This window comes from Sciurus carolinensis, chromosome 13 (genome assembly GCF_902686445.1).
Source record: "Sciurus carolinensis chromosome 13, mSciCar1.2, whole genome shotgun sequence".
NCBI lineage: Eukaryota > Metazoa > Chordata > Mammalia > Rodentia > Sciuridae > Sciurus > Sciurus carolinensis.
Window position 1 is genome coordinate 54,470,439 of NC_062225.1, and position 21,662 is coordinate 54,492,100.

General features: G+C 36.3%; 1 protein-coding gene across 3 annotated transcripts in view; it reads right to left on the bottom strand.

The window, feature by feature from the left end:
• Ppp1r21 (protein phosphatase 1 regulatory subunit 21) overlaps nt 1-21,662 on the bottom strand; it is a 61,110-nt gene that overhangs the window by 33,186 nt on the left and 6,262 nt on the right. For 2 of the 3 annotated variants that reach the window (XM_047523444.1, XM_047523445.1), the window contains exons 2-11: nt 16,410-16,478; nt 14,091-14,237; nt 11,975-12,073; nt 10,672-10,836; nt 10,436-10,494; nt 9,392-9,486; nt 4,873-4,925; nt 4,247-4,396; nt 961-1,062; nt 784-872 (exon numbers count right to left, since the gene is read on the bottom strand). In XM_047523444.1, the coding sequence (XP_047379400.1) occupies nt 784-872; nt 961-1,062; nt 4,247-4,396; nt 4,873-4,925; nt 9,392-9,486; nt 10,436-10,494; nt 10,672-10,836; nt 11,975-12,073; nt 14,091-14,237; nt 16,410-16,478 (1,028 nt within the window). Of the gene's footprint in view, nt 1-783; nt 873-960; nt 1,063-4,246; nt 4,397-4,872; nt 4,926-9,391; nt 9,487-10,435; nt 10,495-10,671; nt 10,837-11,974; nt 12,074-14,090; nt 14,238-16,033; nt 16,141-16,409; nt 16,479-21,662 lie in introns of all 3 variants that reach the window. The other variant, XM_047523446.1, reaches the window with a different exon arrangement.

Sequence of the window (21,662 nt, forward strand, 5' to 3'; positions counted from 1 at the left end):
TTTTAAAAAAGAAAAAAGAATAAGTATATTCTTATTTCTTTTACTGTCCAGTAGTATTATTATTTAATTTAAAAAAATTTTTTAAAGGAAGTAAAATCTTAGGTGAAATAGAAATCTTGATAATTTTAGATAAAAAAAAGTTAGGTTAGTTTTAGATAAAAGATTTAGATTAGTTTTAGATAAGATTTAGTTTTAGATAAAAGAAAAATTTCCAAGCAGCAGTATCAAATTCACACATATATATATTATTTTTTCTTCCTTCCCAGAAATATTTAAGCTAGACCATTATACATTCCTAAATGACACATCCTATGAGGCCTAGAGTGAAGTTTTTCATTTAGAACTTAAATAAATCATCAATAATAAAAATTAGAGTTGACCATTTCAAAGATACCAAATGATAATAAATCCAAACGTAGAAGTTAACTTTTTTAACTCCCTTCTAGATGTTTATAGCAAAGGGATAATCAAGCCCTCAAAATGAAATATTTCTTTCAATAAATGTGCCACCCACAATTACTGAAAATATTTCTCGTAACATCATATGATTATAATAGCAACCACAGTACAAAACTAATTTTAAAAAACGTAGCTGACAAATACAATTCAGTTTTCCTAAATACAAGTTTACGCTACTCAAGCATGCTTTTCCTTCTTCACAAAAATCCAAATCAGCTGCAGTGCAGAAAAGTCCAGCAGATCACGGGAGGCACATGTTACCACTGCACTGATTCCAGAACATGTCAGGTTCCACCCACAGTTCCCTGGCCTCCAGGGAAGTACCTTTTTAATTGGTAAGGAAGAATCTTCCTAAGGAAACATATGTAGGAGGTTAGGTGCTCTGAAAACGTTTTCAATTTCACGGTTGTCTCCTGGAAAAGAAAAATAATCTCTAAGTTAAAAGTGCAAGTGGACAAAATGGAGTTCCCATTTTCAAAAGTAAAACAAGAAGAAAATTACCAGGACAGTCACAGTATCCTCTGTAATACTTTCAAATAAGTGAAGCATTCCTTCCTCAAGGGGGCGGACATAAGATGCATTTTCATGAAGGTACTGTGAGAACTAAAAAGGAGGGAAGTAACTGTGAATTAATTCACTAAGAAATAACGAACATCAGCACATTCATAAATGAACCCACTGAGTTATAAACCTAAATGCTTTTGTCAAGTTTTCTGGGAAATTTGATGGTAAGACCTCAAATACCCCAAACCTCATCCCATTCCAAATTGAGAAAACAGAAGAGGGTTGACACAATGAACAAGGCAGTATGGGAGGAAATGGAGAGAGAAATAATGCATTACAACCCAGCACCAACAGGTGGCATTCCTTGAACACCTGCCTCTCCCAGGGATGCCAGTTTGAAAAAGAAAAAAAAAAAAAAAAAAAAAAAGTAAGGTCTGAAAATCAAGACTATATGACACAGATTTTGAGCTATGTGCCTCATTTTCTAAAAATAAGCCTCTTGAAGACAGTTTCTTATTTTTACTGTATATGATATTCAGAGTTAATAAATAACAGGAATGTAATTATTAAAATGAGGACATATAAACTTTTATAATGATCATTGATACCTTACTATGACTTAAAAGGACTGATTCGTTATGAAGAATAGATTTCAGGAGCTATGGTTGCAGCTCAGAATGGAGCACATGCTTAGCATGCACAACCCTGGGTTCAATCCCTGGCACCAAAAAAAAAAAAAAAAAAAAAAAAAAACAGTAGAAAAATTCTACAGTTATTTAGATAATTTAGAAGCAAAAGGGTAATTTTTAGTCATAAAATATTTCAGATAAGTATTCTATAATGGCTCCAATTTCAATTTCTCAATATAAAATGTAAGGTCTCATTCTGCAGAAACATGGTTCAACTGACCCCACTGCAAAGTATACAGATGTATTGTCCTGGGCCACTCATTCAATCTCTCTGGGCTTCAATCTTTATAGCTGTAAAAAAAAGATGAACTCTAAGCTTACAGGTCTAAAGGTCTACTTTATGATTCTATGAACAAGTTTAAATATTCTGGTCATCTTTTAACATATAGTTTCTGAATCTCCTTCAATTTTATAATCTTGTTATTAGAAAAGTCACATAGGGCCTTTCATAGGCTAAAGCACCAACATTTACCTTTGAGAATACTGAGAAAATACCTGAGTTCTTCAAAATAATGAAGTGTCCCAGAGAAATTAAGGTTAACACATTTGATTCTCACCCTGTGATATAATATGGCAACACACTAAAATAGTAGGCAAAGAACCAATATCAAGTAGAAAAGTAGAAAATTTTTTGGATATTATAGAAAGTATAACTTTCTATATGAAAATACAGAGTACTGTTTTTCCTACGCAGGTCTTCTAAAAGTTGTTTCCCATAGTGATATTAAAGATCATTTCAAAGGCCCAAAATTTACTTTTAATGAACTTTAGTAGATTTGTGGAGTCAAACCAAAATTGATAAAAAACCAAGCACCTATTGAAGGCTTCATATGTACAAGGCATAATGATGCTGATAACAGCTAACCTTTACCGAGTGCTCACTATATGCAAGGCTTTCTTCCTAGTGCTTTATCTCTCTTATGTCATGTAATTTTCAAACACATACTTGTGAAGTAAGTCCTGTATCCCTTCATTTTAAAGATGAGGAAACTAAAGTACAGAGAGATAAAATAAGTCTCCCAAGAGGACAATGACAGAAATGAACTGGGAACCCAAGAAGTCTACCGCCAGCATCCAAGTCTTTGCTACACTAACAGGCCCCAGTGATCCCCATGTATTCTTGTGTACCACCCTTCTCACATTGTTTTGGGGTTGTTTGTGTGACCAATATAATATGGCAGAGGTGATGGTATGTGGCTACCCAGGTAGTGTCATACAGGCATTATAGCCTCCACCTTGCTCTCTCTTGGATAATTCTCTCTGGGGAAAGTTAGCTGCCATGTCATGAGGGCACTCAAACAGTCCTATGAAAAGGAGCATACACTGAAAACCAGGCTTGCAGCCAACAGTCAACACCACTGAGTGAGGGAACCACCTTAGAAGTAAATTCCCCAAACCCAGTCAGATCTTTAGATGAATGCAACCCCAGTGAAACCTTATCAGAAATCTTAAGCCAGAGACCCTCCAACTAATTAGCTCCCAAATTTTTGACCCATAGCATCAGTGTGAGACAGTAAATGTTTGTTGTTTGAAACTACCAAGTTTAGGGATTTATTATACAGTATTACATAAGAAATACACCCTTTCACATTTATTTTACCTTTTCAGTTAAATGAAATTTTGCAAGCTATCCTAATTTCTGTTTTGGAATTAGCTAGGGAAAAAAAGGAAAGAAAGGAGCAAAATCGAGCAAGGAAAAAAAAAAAGTATACGAACCGAAGCAACATTCAGATCTCTTCTTATTCCATATTTAAACCTCACAAATGCTGAAAATGCTTTCCAGTCTGAACTGGATAAGCTGTTTCACTCTTGTTCCTCATCCCAAGAGGAAGAAAAAAAACCTATACACCACACAAGTTTGATTTTTTTGTTTTTGGTTTTTTTTTTTTGTTTTTAAACATGACCAAGGATAAAAGTCACACAGGGATTACAAATAGTAAGAGAGAAAAATGACAGCAAATTAATCTTTCCAATAATAGAATGGCACTTCTCATATGTTGACCCTAGTCAAAAAGTTGCCAAAGCTTTAATTCTGTAAATAAAGTGAAGGGAAGCCTTGGTCTGCCCTGAGGGACCTTCCAGGCCCTGAGCCATTTTTTTCTCTTTTCAATCTTACCTCCTCCCCTCTAAGGAAATCAGCCAAGATTTTTTGTTTATTTTTTCTCCATTCTATCCCTCTTACCTCCTTCCTGTTTTCTGATTTTGCTCATGTCTTTCCCCATTCTTGGGGGGGGGAGGGAGAATCTATTCCTCTTCTCTATCCTATCTGAATCCAGTTCATTCTCCAAAGACCATGCGAATCCCTAAAGAATTTTTCCCAGAAGATACCACCCATGGCAATGTCCCTTGCTAACACTCTCACACCCCTCATTCACTGACACTGAGGTCTTTCAAACACTCCCCTCATATTTCATTTCTTAAAAATCTCCACTTCTGCCATATTTTGCCTTGAGAGTAAAGACTACGTAAGACTTGTGTTTTTTTCCTCATTCTCCTCAGGGCTCACCCACAGAAGGTAGTCTGAAAATACATAACTCCCTATTTGTTCTCCCAATATGTTCAGGGCATTAAAAAGCATTCTGAATTCAATTTACCTTTTGATTCAATGGCGATATAGTGTCTATGGCAGAATCAACAGGAAAAATCTGAATCCTCTGTTCTGTATAGGTGTGAAAGTTCAGAAGAGCTGTCACAAGATCTTGAACAAAAGCCAGGGCCTGCCCAGCAATATCTCGCATCTTCAGCTTTAAAATGAAAAGTGCACTCAGTTGAAGTCACCTATCAAATTATTATTCTAAAACAACTCTATTAAGCCTGCTTCTGGAGAAAATTCTTAAATTCCACTGTGACTATTCCTTATTCATTTGCTCCTACCTGAATTTTAATATTCCTATCTAAGTAATTAGAAAGTTACCAGTCTTTGGCAAACACACCTCCTTCACTTAACCTTGACCATTTAAGTGCAAGGTCCAGCAACATCAAGAAAAGCATGGTTCAAAAAATTAAGGTATCCCATAATTCAGTCCTAATGTTACCAGATAAGAGAGACATCAAAAATTTGTATGATCATTAATTCAATAAAAAGCAAATTACACAATTTAAAGAAATGTATGAGAAAGTAAAGCAAAGATTTAGCACACTAAACAGATGCCTAAACAACTAATTCTTGTTTCTGGAAAGTTTGACATACTAAAAATAAAAAAGGAACTTCATCTTTTACCTGATGCCTTCTATTGTGGAGTGGAACATTGAGCGCGTTATACTGACTATATTCTACAAAACAAAAGGAAACACATTAGGTCTCTCTTTTTAAACTTATAGAAAAATAGCTTAACTACAAACTAACAAATGCTCTGCAGCAAAGTCAGCTTCATGTGAGAATTTAAAATGATCAATAATAGTATGAGAATAACAAAATTTATATGGAGTCAGTGGTTTCTAGAATAAAATGATACTTCTAACTTTTTTTAAAACTTCAGAATAGGAGAACAATTTCTGTGTTTCTGCCTCTAAGAAATAATTTTGAACACTTCTTTGGGGTCTATGAAGATTATTTAGAAAGGCTCATGACGTTCTTGCTGCTATCACTCTCCCTTCTTTGATAACCCTGCACAGGTCTGCCACACTAATCCTCCAAAAATACCAGTTTTTAAAACATGCAGTGTTTGAAAATCTGTCACCATCTGCTACTCCTGATCTCAACAAGGCAAGCCTCACTTTCCTGGGATGCTTTCACCATCTTCCTCATGCTCCCCTCCACACTCTCTGTACTCCAGTCTGTCATCAAACCAGTGACAGCTTCCAAACACCTGGCCTCACACTTCCTCCCCTCATCTCTACTCACCACTTCAGTTACTCAAACCTGCTCTACTCTCCCCATATCCTCAGTTAGAATGACCCCAGGTCAAAATCTGATTCTGAAAGTTCCTGCACCTTTCTCACCCAATGCTCTCTAATGCCTCCACTGCGTATGCATTCCCGGCTTGCTCTCCGGATCAACACCTTTCTTTTGTCCTATTAACCCTGCTAAAGTCTTGCTGTTCCTCTGCCCTCAAGCCTGGTCCAGCGATGCTTTTGCTAACACAAAACCAGAGCTGGGTTTGTTATAATATATTTTGCCTAACTGCAGGGTAACATCAACTCCACTCTGTGAACCAGAATTTCAATCCTGTGTCCCTATCATACTTCCCATGATATCCACTCCAACCTTTTTCAGTGTAAGCCCTACATACCATTCCTCACCTCCTCTCCTGCCTCATGCATGAGTCAGCCTTCTCATTGCTCTGCTAAGAGCACCAGAGTCAAAGTGAATGGGATCTTACCCTCCCCAGCCTCTATCTCGGAGTCCATGGTTCAGATATCCTTTCCTCAGCTAATCCTCCTCCCTGGCCCTTAGCAACAGCTGCTCCTGACCTGCTCAGGGACATGGTACATCAGTCACTCTCTCCCTTCTATCTTTAGTGTCACCTCATTACAGCAACAAAACAAGTTTTTTGTTGCAGCCTTACCTCCACAGTGACTTCTCTTCTACCTGTACTGTACTTAAGTACTGTACTCTACTTAAGTACTATACTGTACTTCTGCCCTCACCCTGTTCCCTCGACATACAAACTTTTCTTTTACTTCGCTAGTCTGTTAGCCTCTCATCTGTTTCCAATTTCTTCATTCCCACAGCTCAAAAGACAGTATTGCTCTGCCTATTTTCCCATCACCCATTCACCTCCAATCCTTGTGCTAGCAATATGATGTCCATCCTACATGGAAGCACTTCCCTCAAAGGTTTATAGTCCTCTCAAAGTCACCGAATCAAGTCACCAAAACCAGTTGCCTCTACCGCCATTACCTTTATGATCTTACCACAGTAATATGCAAAACTGATCAGCACCACCTGGTTGAAACACTTCTCCAGATTCTGTCTCATTCCATTTCTCTAGCTTCTCTCTACCAGTCTCTACCCTCCCCTTCCCCCATCCCCCTCATAGACGGAGAAATGAACACAGGCAAGCCATGGTCTGAAACTGGAGACAAAATAAATCTTTCCTACTTTTAAGTTATCTAAGGTACTTTGTCATGTCAATGGAAAGCTAACACATGTATCTTTTAGAAATTTTTAAATTTCATTTTATTTATTTATTTATTTATTTATTTATTTATTTATTTATTAGTACTGGAGATTGAACCCAGGGGTGCTTTACCACTGAGCCACATCCCAGTCCTTTATATTTTTATTTTGAGACAGGGTCTCACTAAGTTGCTTAGGACCTCACTAATTTGCTGAGGCTGACTTTGAATTTATAATCCTCTTTCCTCAGCCTCTGAAGTAACTGGGATTACAGGTATGTGCCACCATACCCAGCTCACATTTACCTTTTATTTCTATCAAATGAACCACAATCTTTCCCTTCACTGCCTCCTCTTTCTTTCTAGCCTCCCTAAAAGAACCAAGTTGTTCTTATTCCTTCCACAAAATCTTGAGCACCTCCTTGACAGCCCAGGCTCAAGCCTCCATGATGGTACTCCAGAACTATCATCACAAAAGCCTCAGTCTCCCTTTCCCACTCCAAGGCAATCTACACTCTTGCTGGATTAACCTTGTGAGTACATGAATCTCAACAGGACAGTGCCTGGCTCAAAAACCTCTCCAATAAACAATGGCCTTATAAATAAAATTCTAAGTCCTTAGCCCCAAACTTTAGGGTCCAGTCCCATTCTCCCTTTCAGAACTAATCTGTCACTGTCCTCCAATTCCCCCACTAGCCTCCTGTTATACTTAATTACTGTTCCTGGGGCCACAGTGGAACTCCGGTTCCACATACCACATTCCACGCAAACTCTCTTGCTTGTTCTCCCTCCTCTTTGTCCAATAAAACCTGCCCACACATACAAGCCTGACTCAAAGCACACTTCCCCTGGGAAAGCTTTCTCAAACACCACAGAGCAATGTCTCTTTCCCCAAAACTCCAAGTGGTTCTTTATGGCACCATCCAGTTTGTATTTTCTATACAGACACTTCTATATCTATCTTTGCTCTATAGACCATAAATTCCTTGGGGGTACAGATTTTTGTCTTACAAATGTTTGTGTCTCCTATGCTACCTACCCATCTTGTCATTCAGCAAATGAACTCTAAATATTTTGGGACTAAAAGCAGCTAACCCACATGACATAAGGACCTAAAAACAAGGTGACAACTAGTATTGGAAAAGAAAAGATAAAGAGATTCAGCAGGAAGTTATTAAAAGCTAATGACTAACCAATTCAAGGCTTAAAATGAAAAATTAATGCCAATGTTTCAAATTCAGGGAATCAAAGTAAGCTAGTGTTATTTACATTAATATACAACTAGAAACATGTTGTTTTCAAAGGGGAATTTAGATTTTTTGATAAAATAATGACAAATACTTATTTCAGTGTTGGACCAAACTACTACTACTACTACCACCACCACCACTACTACTACTACTACTACTACTACTATTTTCCTGTGGTTTCTTCTCTTTCCCCTCCCCACCTCCCTCCCTTCTTCCCCACCTCTCTCTGTGTCTCTCTGTGTCTCTCTGTCTCTTTCTCTGTCTCTCTATCTCTCTTTAAGATCTTTCCTAAGAAAACTTTAGGGGAAGTAAAAAAAAAATTAATTTCAATCATGTGATCACAGAAAAAGGAAATATACATTAATCTGAACATAAGTTTCAAAATCCAAACAATTAAATATTTTCTTAACTTTCAAGGTCTTAATTCTTATCTAAAACTTACAAATTTAGCACCTATTATATATGTAGGGTATGGTTTAGTTTTTTTGTTTTCTTTTGGGGTTTTTGTTTTTTGCAGTAATGGCAACTGAACCCAAGGTCTTATAAGGCAAGTAATCAAGTGATCTACCACTGAGCTGTACCCCAAGCCCTTTTTATTTTTGTTTTGTTTTATTTTGGTATTAGAGACTGAACCATGGTACTTTACTACACAGTTACATCCCTGCCCTTTTTATTTTTTATTTTGAGATAAGGTCTTGCTAAGTTGCTTAGGGCCTCACTAAGTTGCTTAGGCTGGTCTCACACTTAAGATCCTCCTTCTTTTGCCTCCCAAATTGCTGAGATTACAGACATGAAGTAAGCCTAGCCCTTTTTATTCTTAAGATATGGTCTCACTAAGTTGCCCCAACTGGCCTCAAACTTTTGATCTTCTCACCTCAGACTCCCAAGGCACTGGGAGTACAGGTATGAGCAACCACACCCACATGTTGTACCATTTTTTTTTTAAAGTTCTTTTTTGTTGCTCTTAGGTGTGTAAGTTACCAGACTATCCCCAGAATACAGAGGAAGCACGGTTTAAACAAGGCAGCTTCATAACTGTCACTGGGGATAGACCAAAGGCAATTCCAGGCTGAAAAGATCCACCTCCCATTATCAATCTTTCCCCACCTTAAATGGCAACTTTGCTTATACAAATATTTGACTACTTTCTATGTAGGTTCATTTTTACCATGGGATATGATAAATATGTATGATATAATAATGTGGATTTGGGTTTCTTCCAAGAACACTGGCTTTGGAGTGGTTATATGATCATTTAAAATCCCCCTATGAAAAATGAAAGCCCAAGCTAATGAAAAGAACAAAAAGAAAGCAATCCTTGGTTCAGTCAATTAAATTTTCGCAAAGTGATTAGAATTGATTTAATTAATTGGCTACCACAAAGAAGTTCAAAGTTGCAAATAACAGAAAATTGTACACAATACCTACTTGTATCATTAAAAGGTACTTTTTCATTGATGATTGATAAGGATTCCTCTAATCTACCTGACAAATCTTCATGAAGACTCTTTAACTGTAATTGACTGAAAGAAAAAACATAAAACTACATTATCCCCTGTCAGACAGTGAAAAATCATTTGCTTATTACCTCGACAGCTGGTTTCATGCTTTCAGAGAACTGTGCCTGACATCTGGGACACTCTGAGCAGAGAGTTGCTAAAAGATGAAGATAAGAGAAACACTATGCCTGGATTCCAAAGCCCCTGAGGTTTCTGCAGAATGGTGTGAGTTTGGAAGAATTTATCACAGTTCCAGTATGTTACAAAACTTAATTCTTCCCAGCTCAGAGCAATCTCAAAGCCACTTCAAAATCATAAATTTTCTCTTCATAACACATAAATGTTCAGTATTGTTGCAAATTTTTTTAAAGTGTCATATCAGATTTCTTCCCTAGAGCTCAAAAGCTGATGATTTGTTTTGAATCAATCATGAGCAGAGGTACACATCTAAACCATTCATGTAATTCCACCAACACAACTGAAATGAAGTAAGAAATTCATTGATGGATCCTATTAAAACTTAAGATATTATGTTACATATCAAATAAATGCTGGAGTATGATTTCAGCATGCATTGCTAAGTAATAGCTTTGATTTAGATATCCCTAAATTACAACATGTGACCTTTATTTTATTCAAAATGTACCATTAAAAGGTTGGTGAAGTGTTTATTAGTCAGCTTTCCTGCATGGATCCTTTCTCTCTCAGGTAGTCTGAAATAGAAAGTATCCAGTCCTCAGTATGGGAGCCCATAAATGGTATCTGCCATGGTCCAAAATATCTATAGGCTAAGGACTAATAATGCATAAGCCATTCTCTCAAGAATGCTAAGAGCCCAGAGAATGAAAAAGGACCTAGAGATACCCTGCTCCCATCTCATCTCAAATGTGAGACAGATAAGACAGAGAAGCTGCTAAAACCAAAACTCAGGTTTTCTATTTGAGGGTCCCTTGGAATTCACGTTTCCACATACCATTCTTCTGTTCGAAGTCGACACTCCTTGGCCTCCTTTTCTAGAGTCTGAGATTTTACCTGAATTTTAGAAGAAAAAGAAAAGTTGACAGATTAGGCTATAGTTTGAGCACACTTGGGGGACACTCAGGCTACAGGGTCACCTGGATTGACTAATTTTATGTTCTATAAAGTACACCAAAGATTTACAAAAGCCTCAACTCACTTTTAAAACATTCTAACAATAATGAACCTTACTTCTAGCTTAGCTTTGTCATTCTGCAGTTTCTCGATGGTTTCCATGTACTTCCGTGTCAGGCCATCAACCACAGCTTGGTGCTGGGCGGCTTCCGTCTCCAGAGCAGACAGTCGACTCCGCAGCTCTGCTTCCACATGCTTGTGCTGTTCATCAGCTTCGAAAAACTGAAAAAGAAAAGAATGTTTTTTCCTTCTCACAGTCTAATATATATAAATGAGAAAATAACAGCAGTGACTATTCACTGAGCAACTTCCATATGGCCCCATACACTCACTGTGCTAAACCCAACAGACATTATCTCATTTAATCCAACAGAGAATCCGAAGTAGTACTTTTTGTCATCCTTCCTTTATGAATGTGGAAACTGAAACTTAACTTATCTAATGTCTAACAGTTAAAATACAGTGCAAATGAGATTTAAATATAAGAAAACTACCCCAAAGCCTGTACCTCTTTCCTCTCGTTCTCATGAATTTCTATTTGAAACAATTTTTGGTACACATAGAATTCAGTTGATTAGAGTACAACTTCTACTCAGTTTACTTCCACACTGAAGTAATCAAAAATTTAAGTGCTAGTCCTAAAAAAGCCAAAACTCTTTCTCTTTCTGAGAATCTAATACTGATTAAGAATTATGAATACATGAAACACAAAACACACTGAAGTTAAAAGTTCATTGTTTAAGATTTTCAAAGATAAGAATTAGTGCATATTTATTTTCCACCATTTGACCACAAAGAAAAAAATCACTACACTATGATTCCTACAATATGCTCAATGGGTTGAGTCATACCAGCAGCCTGGGAGTAATACACAATGCCTGACAGTGACTTTTCAACACTGTGTAAATAATGCGAGTGCCTGCTATGAGTGAAGTTCTGTCTTGGAGCCTGGGCACACAAAACATACCTGGTCCACACCTCAAAGACCTTACAGTTTAACAGAGGTACTGATAAGAACCAACTAAGCATCAATAAATTAGAAAGCAAACCCTACTTCTTGATAAGTCCCCATTAAATGGTCCATCCATTTTCCTGTGTAAAATAGTGCCTAGTATATTTCCGTATTATTAAAGCTATTCTACTATACTCTTAACAAATGCATACACTTCAAAGTAGACATCCAAATCAAGACATGTGAGATTTAAGAAATGAACAAATGACATTGACATATGTACTTAAAGACCTCAAGAGACATTAAAAATCCATGTGGACACAAAGCACTGTATTTGCATTGGTTTTTCTACCTTCCAGATTGTGTGACCCATTTTTTAATTGATACAGAAAAACAGATCTTTCTCACCTGTATATGCAACCGTTCATTTTCTTCTATCTTCTTTTGCAGATCTTCATCAAAGACACTCTTCTGCTCTTGGCTCAACTGAGAAGACTCTCCACTTTTCTGGTGGAAAGAATAAGTTATGTCCACATAACTTTCATCCTTTAGAGAAACATCCTAAGGTACACAGATTCTCTATCACCTTAGTAGCTTGTCTCTTCTATGTGTTCACCATTCTCAAACAATCCTGCAAAAGGTATACAGTCCATCATTTAACTTTTCCTATGTGACACAAATTGGAAGTATAAATACTCCAAAAAGCAGGAAAACTTGAAAGAGAAAATAACAGATAAGGCTCACTATTCTTTGCAGATAAATTCAAGAGTAGTTCTTTTGGAAGACAGAGCAGACCCAGAAAGCTAGTAATAATAAGTATGTTAATAAAAACCATTTCAATTTAATATTTTAGTTTCAGAAATGAGAATTTTAGCAAATCTATGAGTCTGAGTTATTAAACTCCCTTAAGAAATTGTAATAAATTATGTAACAGCATTTCACAAAGATAAGCTCTTATAAAAACTCACATAAATTTCCAAATTTTTTAAAAAACATAATTACATAAAATGAAGCTATTATAAATAAACATAAGAAAAAGCTCAGATTATGAAAAAAATCCCTTTGCTTTGCTTTTTTACTAATATTCACTTTTTCTACTGAGAATAATAGTACTATTTAAAAGATCTAATAATGAACATTTGTTTTCATATGATACATAGAATTCAGTCTATTCAAGCAACAGTCTAACAATGCAACTGTTGAAACATCAGTCATCACCCTTCTCTGCCTTTTCTGTATCCTCATTCTTCATTTAAAATGAAGTTACCTACTGATCCAACATGAATTAATCTAAAAGCCCTCTGAAAACAGAGCAGCTATATATAAACAACAACGACAATAACAATAGGAACGTTGAATACCCATTATGTCTGAACACAAGGAATGCAAAAATGAACACTGCTGAATGATAAATTTGGGGGTCCTCAAGTGCTTCCAAGTTTGGAAAGCTTTAATTAGAACTAATTCACAAGTGTTATATCCACACCTCTGCTAAACAGTTGTAGTCTAGCAGGGGAGGGGATATTAATAACCTGGTGTACCTGTTTGAAGTCTAGATGGCTGTTTCCTTCCCAGAGGTCTTTCATAATTTCTAGGGCATGTGTATTTTGACAACTTTGCAAGTGACTCTAATACATGTCTATTATCCCATTTTCCCCTTTACTGAACACTAACAGTCCAGAGAATCTGCCCATGTAGGGAAATGCATATGGAAAAGGTATTTGCATCTTATGTGGCAAATAGAGTCCAAAGCACTTTCACATGATCCCATTTAGCCCTCACAATGAGACACACGCTACTTCTTCGGAGTCACTGGGCACTTTCTACCCACTCTATTATTACTGTTTCTACCTATACATTCTGGAGTATGGTTCTCTACAATTACAAGGCTCTATCACTAGACCTTACCACACCCCTCAAAAGTAACTTCCTATTCACAGGAGGCTCAAAAGTACCAGATCATCCATCTTACAATAGTAGGAATTTTGCCTCACAAAATAATAATAATAATAATAATAATAATAATAATAACTAAAGGAAAACACTTATTTTTAAATCTCAAGACAAGAACACTAAATTGGCCTCATAGGAATAAACACTATGAAAATATATCTATCGTAAAAACTTACAAACCTACGTTGAAACCTATGTTTCAACTGTTACTTTCACGTAAGTAGTTACAGTTTGTCAATATCTCTCACTTTGTTTGTCTTACTTTGGGTTAATGGCAACTTGGTGTAACTAAAAGATATCAACAATTGTGACCAATGTGAGATATTCCACTGACTTTTCTCAGTCAATAAAACAACTATGTACAAGTTTACTGCTAATAAATTTCTTAAAACTGACTTTTGAATGCAAATGCTCCTAATACTTAGTAGATATTAATAGCAAATGTCTGCTTTCTTGACCCAATATCCAGATATAACAATGAAATGTTAGAGAACTTGGAGACGGGGTCTTCTGCCAAAGTCAGTGTCTGCACCTCATGATGAGCCACACTCACTTGCCTTATTGAACCTACCTTGTTTTTCTTGCCTCGAGGCTCACTTAGTGCAAGTTCATCTTGAAGTAGTTCTACTCTCTTGGCAAGCTGCAGATTTCGAAATGTCAAACTGTCCATTTCCTGTTGTAGTTTCCTCAAAGACTGATCCTTCATTTTCAGTTGTTCCTATATCAAAGTGAAAACAAAATGTACCTCACCTTTTAGCCTTGAGGTTTAGAAATAATGGAGAAAAAAAAAGATCTTTGTTACAGGAAGATATCATCAAAACCTCTTGCTTTAGGAAATTCAAGTTGTATGTTTTATCATTTCAGTTTTTATGTTTTTAAGCTGTTTTAGGACAAAATCATCTTTTGGCCAAGCCAAGTAAATTAAAAAATAAAATTAAAAAAGCAAATATATTAAAATAACAGAGTGTTGACAACCTAAAAGTAAAATACCCACAACTTATGTTGTTAAATCTCTGACAGTGAATAGCACAAAGCCTGAGGACACAAATTTATAACTCTGAATTTGTTTTAAGGAACTCAAACTCACAAATGATACCCTTCAGGAAGCAAGGATACAAAGAAATATATTTGTATTTCTTTTATTCTACATATTCTCTCTGCTTGAATTTAAATCAGTCAAAATATTTTCTTTTTTTGTTGTACTGGGGATTGAACCTAACCCAGGGCCTTATGCAACCTAGGCAAACGCTCTACTGCTGAGCTATACCCCAGCCCCAAATGAAGTCTTTTCAACCCATTTATTTGTACTTTAACTATTCTGATCTGTCAAAGATAAAAACCAATATTATCAAAACACAAAATAGATTCAGATGCTGTTCTTTATCAACTCACTTTAAAGTTAAGTGAAAATAGAAACAAAATCTAAAATCAACAGTATACTTCTTGCTGACCACTTTGAACTATTTACACCATAATGGGGTAATAAAATGGAAAGCTATAGAGAAATATTTAGTTTGGCCCTATTTTGAAAAAACAGAATAGTCAGTGTAGGGGCAAAGGTCTGTAATCCAGCTACTCAGCAAGCTGAGGCAGGAGGATCCCAAGTTCAAGGCTAGTTTAAGCAACTTAGTGAGACCCTGTCTCAAAATAAAAAATAAGAAAGAGGTGGGGATATGGCTCAGGTAGAATGCCCCTGGGTTCAATCCCCAGTCTGTCTGTCTGTCTCTCTCACACATGCACACCCACACAAAGTCAGGTCTGTGAATATTTACCATATCCAGCAATTCATTTAAAGCCTATACCTGGGGAAAGTATTTCCTATCTTGTTGTAGTCTGCTTTCATGTTTGACACCCTCCTGTTGCTGGCTGTATATGATTAACTGTGATTGTAGCGATAGTGCCAACAGTGGTGGCAGTGGTGATGGTGACCATCTATGGAGCACTCACTGTGTGTCAGGCATTTGTTAAGTATACTTACTATTTTATTCAGAGTTTACATCAACTCTGTAGGAGTTGATAACATTCTCATCCCTCTGGCAGAAATTGGAGTTTAGAGAGAGACTGGGAGAGGTCTTGCGAAATTAATGACTGGTTAGTGGAGTTGAAACATTAGTCAACTGGTGGTAACTTATTATAATGATGTAAAGAAAATATTTTTTGTTTTAATATTCAGTACAATGGCCATTGTAATTATAATACTTTTGACAATTTGCCACTTTGCTAGATTAGACTGTTAGGTTGCCCAAGAAGGAAGCCATATCCTAGAATTAAATTATCCACCATTTAAAAATATTACTAAGCAATATTTTTTACATGCCTTCCAGACTTGAGGTAGAAACAAATTCTTTCATCTTCTATCATATTTCTACGCTAAGGTTAACAAAGGTGCTCATGGTAAAATTTATCACTCAGTGTTCAGATTAACAAAGGTAATTAATATCGACTAGCTCAACCAAAGGCAAGATTAATAGACTAAATGATTTACACATTCAAATCCATTTATTAGGGCCCTACCATCTGCTCAGTGCCAGGGATACAAATATGAATACAACATAGCCCCCTTCAAGTGCTGTCTGGAGATGATCACAGATGAGAAGCCCCATTAATCCAGATGGATTTAGCTAAATAAAGGCAAGGTACAGAAGAAATGTATTAAAGTCAAATAACATTTTTAAAGTAATTTTTAGCTAAGAAAATCAAAATATAATATTCATATAATAGTCATTCCCAAGCAAGTAGGAGCATTAAACACAAAAAACAATATTACTATCCTCTATCCTTAGTGAATCAGTGTCAGAGTTGGGACTTTAACCCTGAAAACCCACTAAATTCCCTGCTTTGAGTATCACCAAACACTTAACATTCACAACACAAATGCCCTATTAGATACCTTTAAAGCAGCAGAATTTGCTTGTTCATCCACAACACCTTTTTTAAGGACCTGATTCTGAGCCCGAAGCTAAAAAAAGAGAAAGGAATAATTATTTTTAATATAAAACAATTAGAAATCACTTGTAATTACTTTACAGGAATCATTACACTAAGTACCTTCTCATGTGTACACACACACACAAAGGGTAGCAGATATCATAATTTGCCATTTTATAAATAAGGACACACACGCTGAGTTCCACAATAACATAAAACTAATCGATGGCAATACTGTGACTAAAATCCATGTCTCTCATTTTTAGTCCATTATTCCTTGTGTGAAACCAAGTCAGATCCTTAAATTAAAAATACAAAAAAATAAATAAGTAAATAAAAAGAATAAAAAAAAATAAAAAATACAATAATAGGGTACTAAATATGCCATTTTCCTTAAAATTCTGGCACATTATTAATAAAATACATGCAGTTGGACACGTTATGAAATAAGAATTGTATAAAAAAAATCAAACTGTGGGGCACCACCATACCCAGTGGGACACTGCCTAATATTAGACATGCAAATGTCATCACAGACAGTGGCCTCAGAATGGTAGACCTTTTATCAGGCATCAGCCAAGGCATGGCACAAAAACTAAGAAGCAGGTTGTTTTTAAAATAACAATAATGCCCCTTACATTTGAATACTCATTACAGACCAGACCATTCTAAGTGTTTTCCATGTATTACCTCATCTAATCCTCAAAATCCAAGGAAGTAGGTATTCTAATTACCTCCAGTTTAGAAATGAGGAAGCTGAGGCACAGAAAAATCGGTAGCAATGCTGAGATTCAGACCCTAGCAGTTTTGACTCCACTGTCACAAAGCCCACTAGACAATGTTGGCAGCAGCAGCCTGGTGAGGTAGAAGAAGCCTTAGTAGAAGAGGGAGAACTTGAGCTTTTTTTTTTTTTTTTTTTTTTTTTTTTTTTTTTACTACTAACTATTAAAAATTCAGGTATGCTGGGCACAGTGGTGCCTGCCTGTAATCCCAGCAGCTCAGGAGGCTGAGGAAGGAGGATCATGGGTTCAAAGTCAGCCTCAGCAACAGCAAGGTACTAAGCAACTCACTAAGATCCTGTCTCTAAATAAAATACACAAAATAGGGCTGAGGATGTGGCTCTAGCTTGAGTGCTGCTGAGTTCAATCCTCGGTATCAAAAAAAAAAAAAAAAAAAAAAAAAATCAGGCATAACTTTATCTAAAATAAAGCATAAGAATAAAAAATTACGCAGTTTGATGAATTATGACTTAGGTGTTCATTTGCATAAGTACCACTGGCAGAGTTCAGAGTTCTAGAAGGTAAAATCCACTTCTCTAGTAAGAGTAATATAGTCACAGCAAGGAGAATCCAACACATGTAAGAATAAATAGGTAAGTCCAATGCAACTGAAGCAAAAAACTACAGACTTGTATTCAGAGGGCCCAGTACAGAAAACATGAAATGTCCAATCTCTTCCCTGAAACTGAAAGAATGGGACAATTTTATCTACGAGTTTTTAAAAAATCCCAACTATTTCTAATTTTATATAACTCAGATCTATCTCCTGAAAACAATGGGAAAAAAATGATTCTTCTGTGCCAAAAAAAGGAGGAATATTTGAACACTAAACCATAAACTGAATATTTAAAACTCCATAGAAAACTTAAGATTCTTAGACAAAATTTAAAAAAAAAAGATGAGCATCTTCTATTTTTAGAAAGTTAAACACACTTCACTGCTACAACAGAAAGCAGATCCACATCTTTGCTGGGCCATTTACTAGACAACATAAACTTGGGAAATTCACTTAACCTTGAGCATCAGCCACATGGTCTATAAAATAGATGAATACATCTATCCTATCTTTCTTTTTCTCAGGCTGTTGTGAGAACCAGATAAGGAACTTACATTAAAGCACTTTCAAAACTATAAAGTGTTCCACAATGGAAACAGAAGTCTTATAATTAGAATGGACTCAAAGGGACAACAGATGTATTTTTTATACTTTGACCAGTGAAGGTACTGTACTAAATGATATGGGAGACAGAAAGAAGTAAAAGATGTGGTGCCTGTTTTTAAAGAACTTGTAGTTTAAAAGGGAAGATCAAATATTAAAAGATAATTAGTAATACTAGTACTTCCTGCTCTAAAAAAAAGGAATATGGACAATATAACCCATTATTAAGTCCCAAGTATTAAGTCCCTGTTAATATTTCAATGAAATTGACACAGGTGCATTAAAATAGATTTGAAATCATTATCTACCACTTATATATCCTTTGTTATCATTAAGAATGAAAACAGAGTGTCTTTTAAATAGGACATGGAGATAATATAGTATCTTTAAAGTATATAAGTCATCCTATAAATTGGACATTGGGCAAATATTACATCTGAAATTATCAGACAAATTGGATTCTCTAAAAAGAGTTGGCGAACTCTTGGTCTGAGGACCAAACTGGCTTGCAACCTACTTTAAAGTTTTGCTAGAACAAAAACATACAAAAGAAAGATATTAATAGTTGCAATAGACACTGTATAGCCCCAAGCCTAAAAGATGTACTAATGTACTATTTGGCTCTTTGCTGAAAAAGTTTAGTGATCTCTATGAGTTCAAAAGGGGAAAATACCAGTTTAATATTGACTCATCATACAACATTCTACTTTTTAAGTAATATCAACATACCTGTGAATAATGAGTTATTAGATAGCAGAATAAATACTTTCAAATCCATATAGCCAAAAGATAGCAATACTACCTTAGTCTATCTTTTTTTGGGGGGGCGGCGTGCTAAGGATTGAACCTAGGGATATTTTACCCCTGAGCTATATTTTCAGTCTTTTTTATCTTCAGACAGGATATCATTAAGTTGCTGAGGCTGGCCTCCAACTTGTAATCCTCCTGCCTCAGCTTCCCAAATGGCTGGGATCACAGGTATGTACCACCATGCCTGGTTAGAACCACAGCAATTTAAAACATAAAATAACCACAACTTTCATTGGTAAGGCACAGTGAAGGCTACTTAAAGCAAACTGAAAAGACCAATTGATTAGAAAACAAAAAGGAACTTTCAAATAACTGTTTGAACATGATTTGGATTTCCCTTTGGAAAATATTGTTGCTAAACTGACAACTGAAACATGGTTTCAGTGAAACCACTTAACAGAAAATACTGCTCTTTTAAAAATATTATCTAAAGTACCTGTGTTTTATTGAAAGTAGGAAAGGATAAGATGATTAGCTTGGCACACTCTATTGCCATTCTAACTATACTATGTAGCAGTAGACACTCCTGCACTTCAGCATCATTACCACCCGATGGCTGCACAACAGAATGAGCTGTATGTCAAATGCTGATAGTGCTGTGGTCAGTCTGGTCTTCTAGATTCCATCTTCCTCCTCTCCAGCATTCACCACGGAGGGGAGGCAAACAGTGTTTCTGTTTTAGATACAGTTACAAGATCACCAGACGGTGCTCTAATGCTGGTAGGAGACAAGTAGGGAGAATTCAATACATGTTGATATAACTGAGAAACAACTGTCCTCTAGTGTGCATCAGACAGAAAAAACTCTCAATGCACACTATTTCCAGAAGAACTTGTGCATCAAGCTCTTCTGTTCCTTTCAGTGGAGGACAGTATCTCCAAGTCCCAACTATGTAGCCCTCTTAATCCTCTTAAATCTCATTTTTTGTGGTCCTATAATCTGATTAACTTTATCTTTACCTTGAAAGCACAGCCTTTCTTCACTTTGGCCAACCAGATCCCATCTGTCCTTCTAGGAGCTCACTTCTTACCTCTGATCCTACTTCCTCCACAGTTTTTTCCTAATTGCTCTCTGTGTGTGGCCCATAGTGAGCTTGCTTCTCTAAAGTTTCTTTGGCACTTATTAGTAATAAGACATCTATCATTAAACTGTTCAGTTTTAATTTTACTTCTTAAAATTATAAATTTTACACTTGCTAATTTATGTATGATTTCTGTACTCCTCTCCCATCTGTCAATTTAAACTCTTCTCTGTGGTAAGGACTCTAATTTACTTCTTTGTATTTCCTGCTTACAACGAAAGATCAATGCTGTGGATAGAGAAAGCACTCAAAGTTTTAGTCAATTAATCAAATTATTAAATATAAAAGGTGTTTAAATGTAATGCATTATACAACTATGAGACCATCATTACTTTAACAATTTCTTTCTAAGACCCTTCTCCAAATGATTTGAACCTCATGGTTCTATTGGACACCAGGAATCCTTAAAAGTTCTGAGAATGCTTCTCTAACATAATAATTGGTGCCCAACCTGCTCTGTTTAACTTTGGTTCTGGAGTGGCCCAGCATCAGCCAGGACTATCACAAAGTTATTTCTCTAGGGACACACAGAGAGTGGTAAGTCAACTATGATCTCTCTTGTGCCACTCTGACAATCTCTCATAGTATAAATGGCCAAAGATGAGGGATTTATAATTTTAAAACACAAACTGCTAGAGGGCTTTATGGGGAGAGTTCAATGAGTCACCCACAGCATTTTCTCATCTAAACCTCAATCATCTGGGTTTAAATCATTCTTATATGGCTGTTTTCATGCAATGGACAGTTTGACATTTAAACATGTTTTACAACCCTATAAAATGAATCTTTAAACATACAGCTTTTCTTCATTACAAAGTTATGTGGGCAACAGACAACCCTAAGCCTCACCTAAACTCTGATTCAAAGCTTCAGAAAGTGCAGTGGCACATGCCTGGAATCCCAGCTACTCCAGAGGCTGAGGCAGGAGGATCACAAATTCAAGGCCAACCTGGGCAACTTAGAAAGACCTTGTCTCAAAATGAGAATGAAAAGGGCTGGGGATGCAACTGAATGACAGAGTTATTACCTAACGTGTGCAAGGCCCTGGGTTCAATTCCCAGTATCAAAAAAAAAAAAAAGCTTCAGAATGTTGAAGTTATCTGCAGATCTCAGTTGCACTGTCCAGCCTTGATGATCCCTAAAACTCCTTCCAGTTCTAGCATGTGAAATATACTAAAGTGCTGGTCCCACCTGGTCTTCTTTTCTGTCTCCTTACTTGTTCCTACATGAGGAAGGGAATAAAGTATGTGCAGGCTACTTACTACGTACTAATGGCTCAGTTTATTTTGTCACTGATGCAGGAAAAACCTCCTCTCCAACCCACCCTCAAATGGAACCCTTTCTCTTGCTGCTGTTCTCATGCAGAGAAACTCACTAGGATAACTA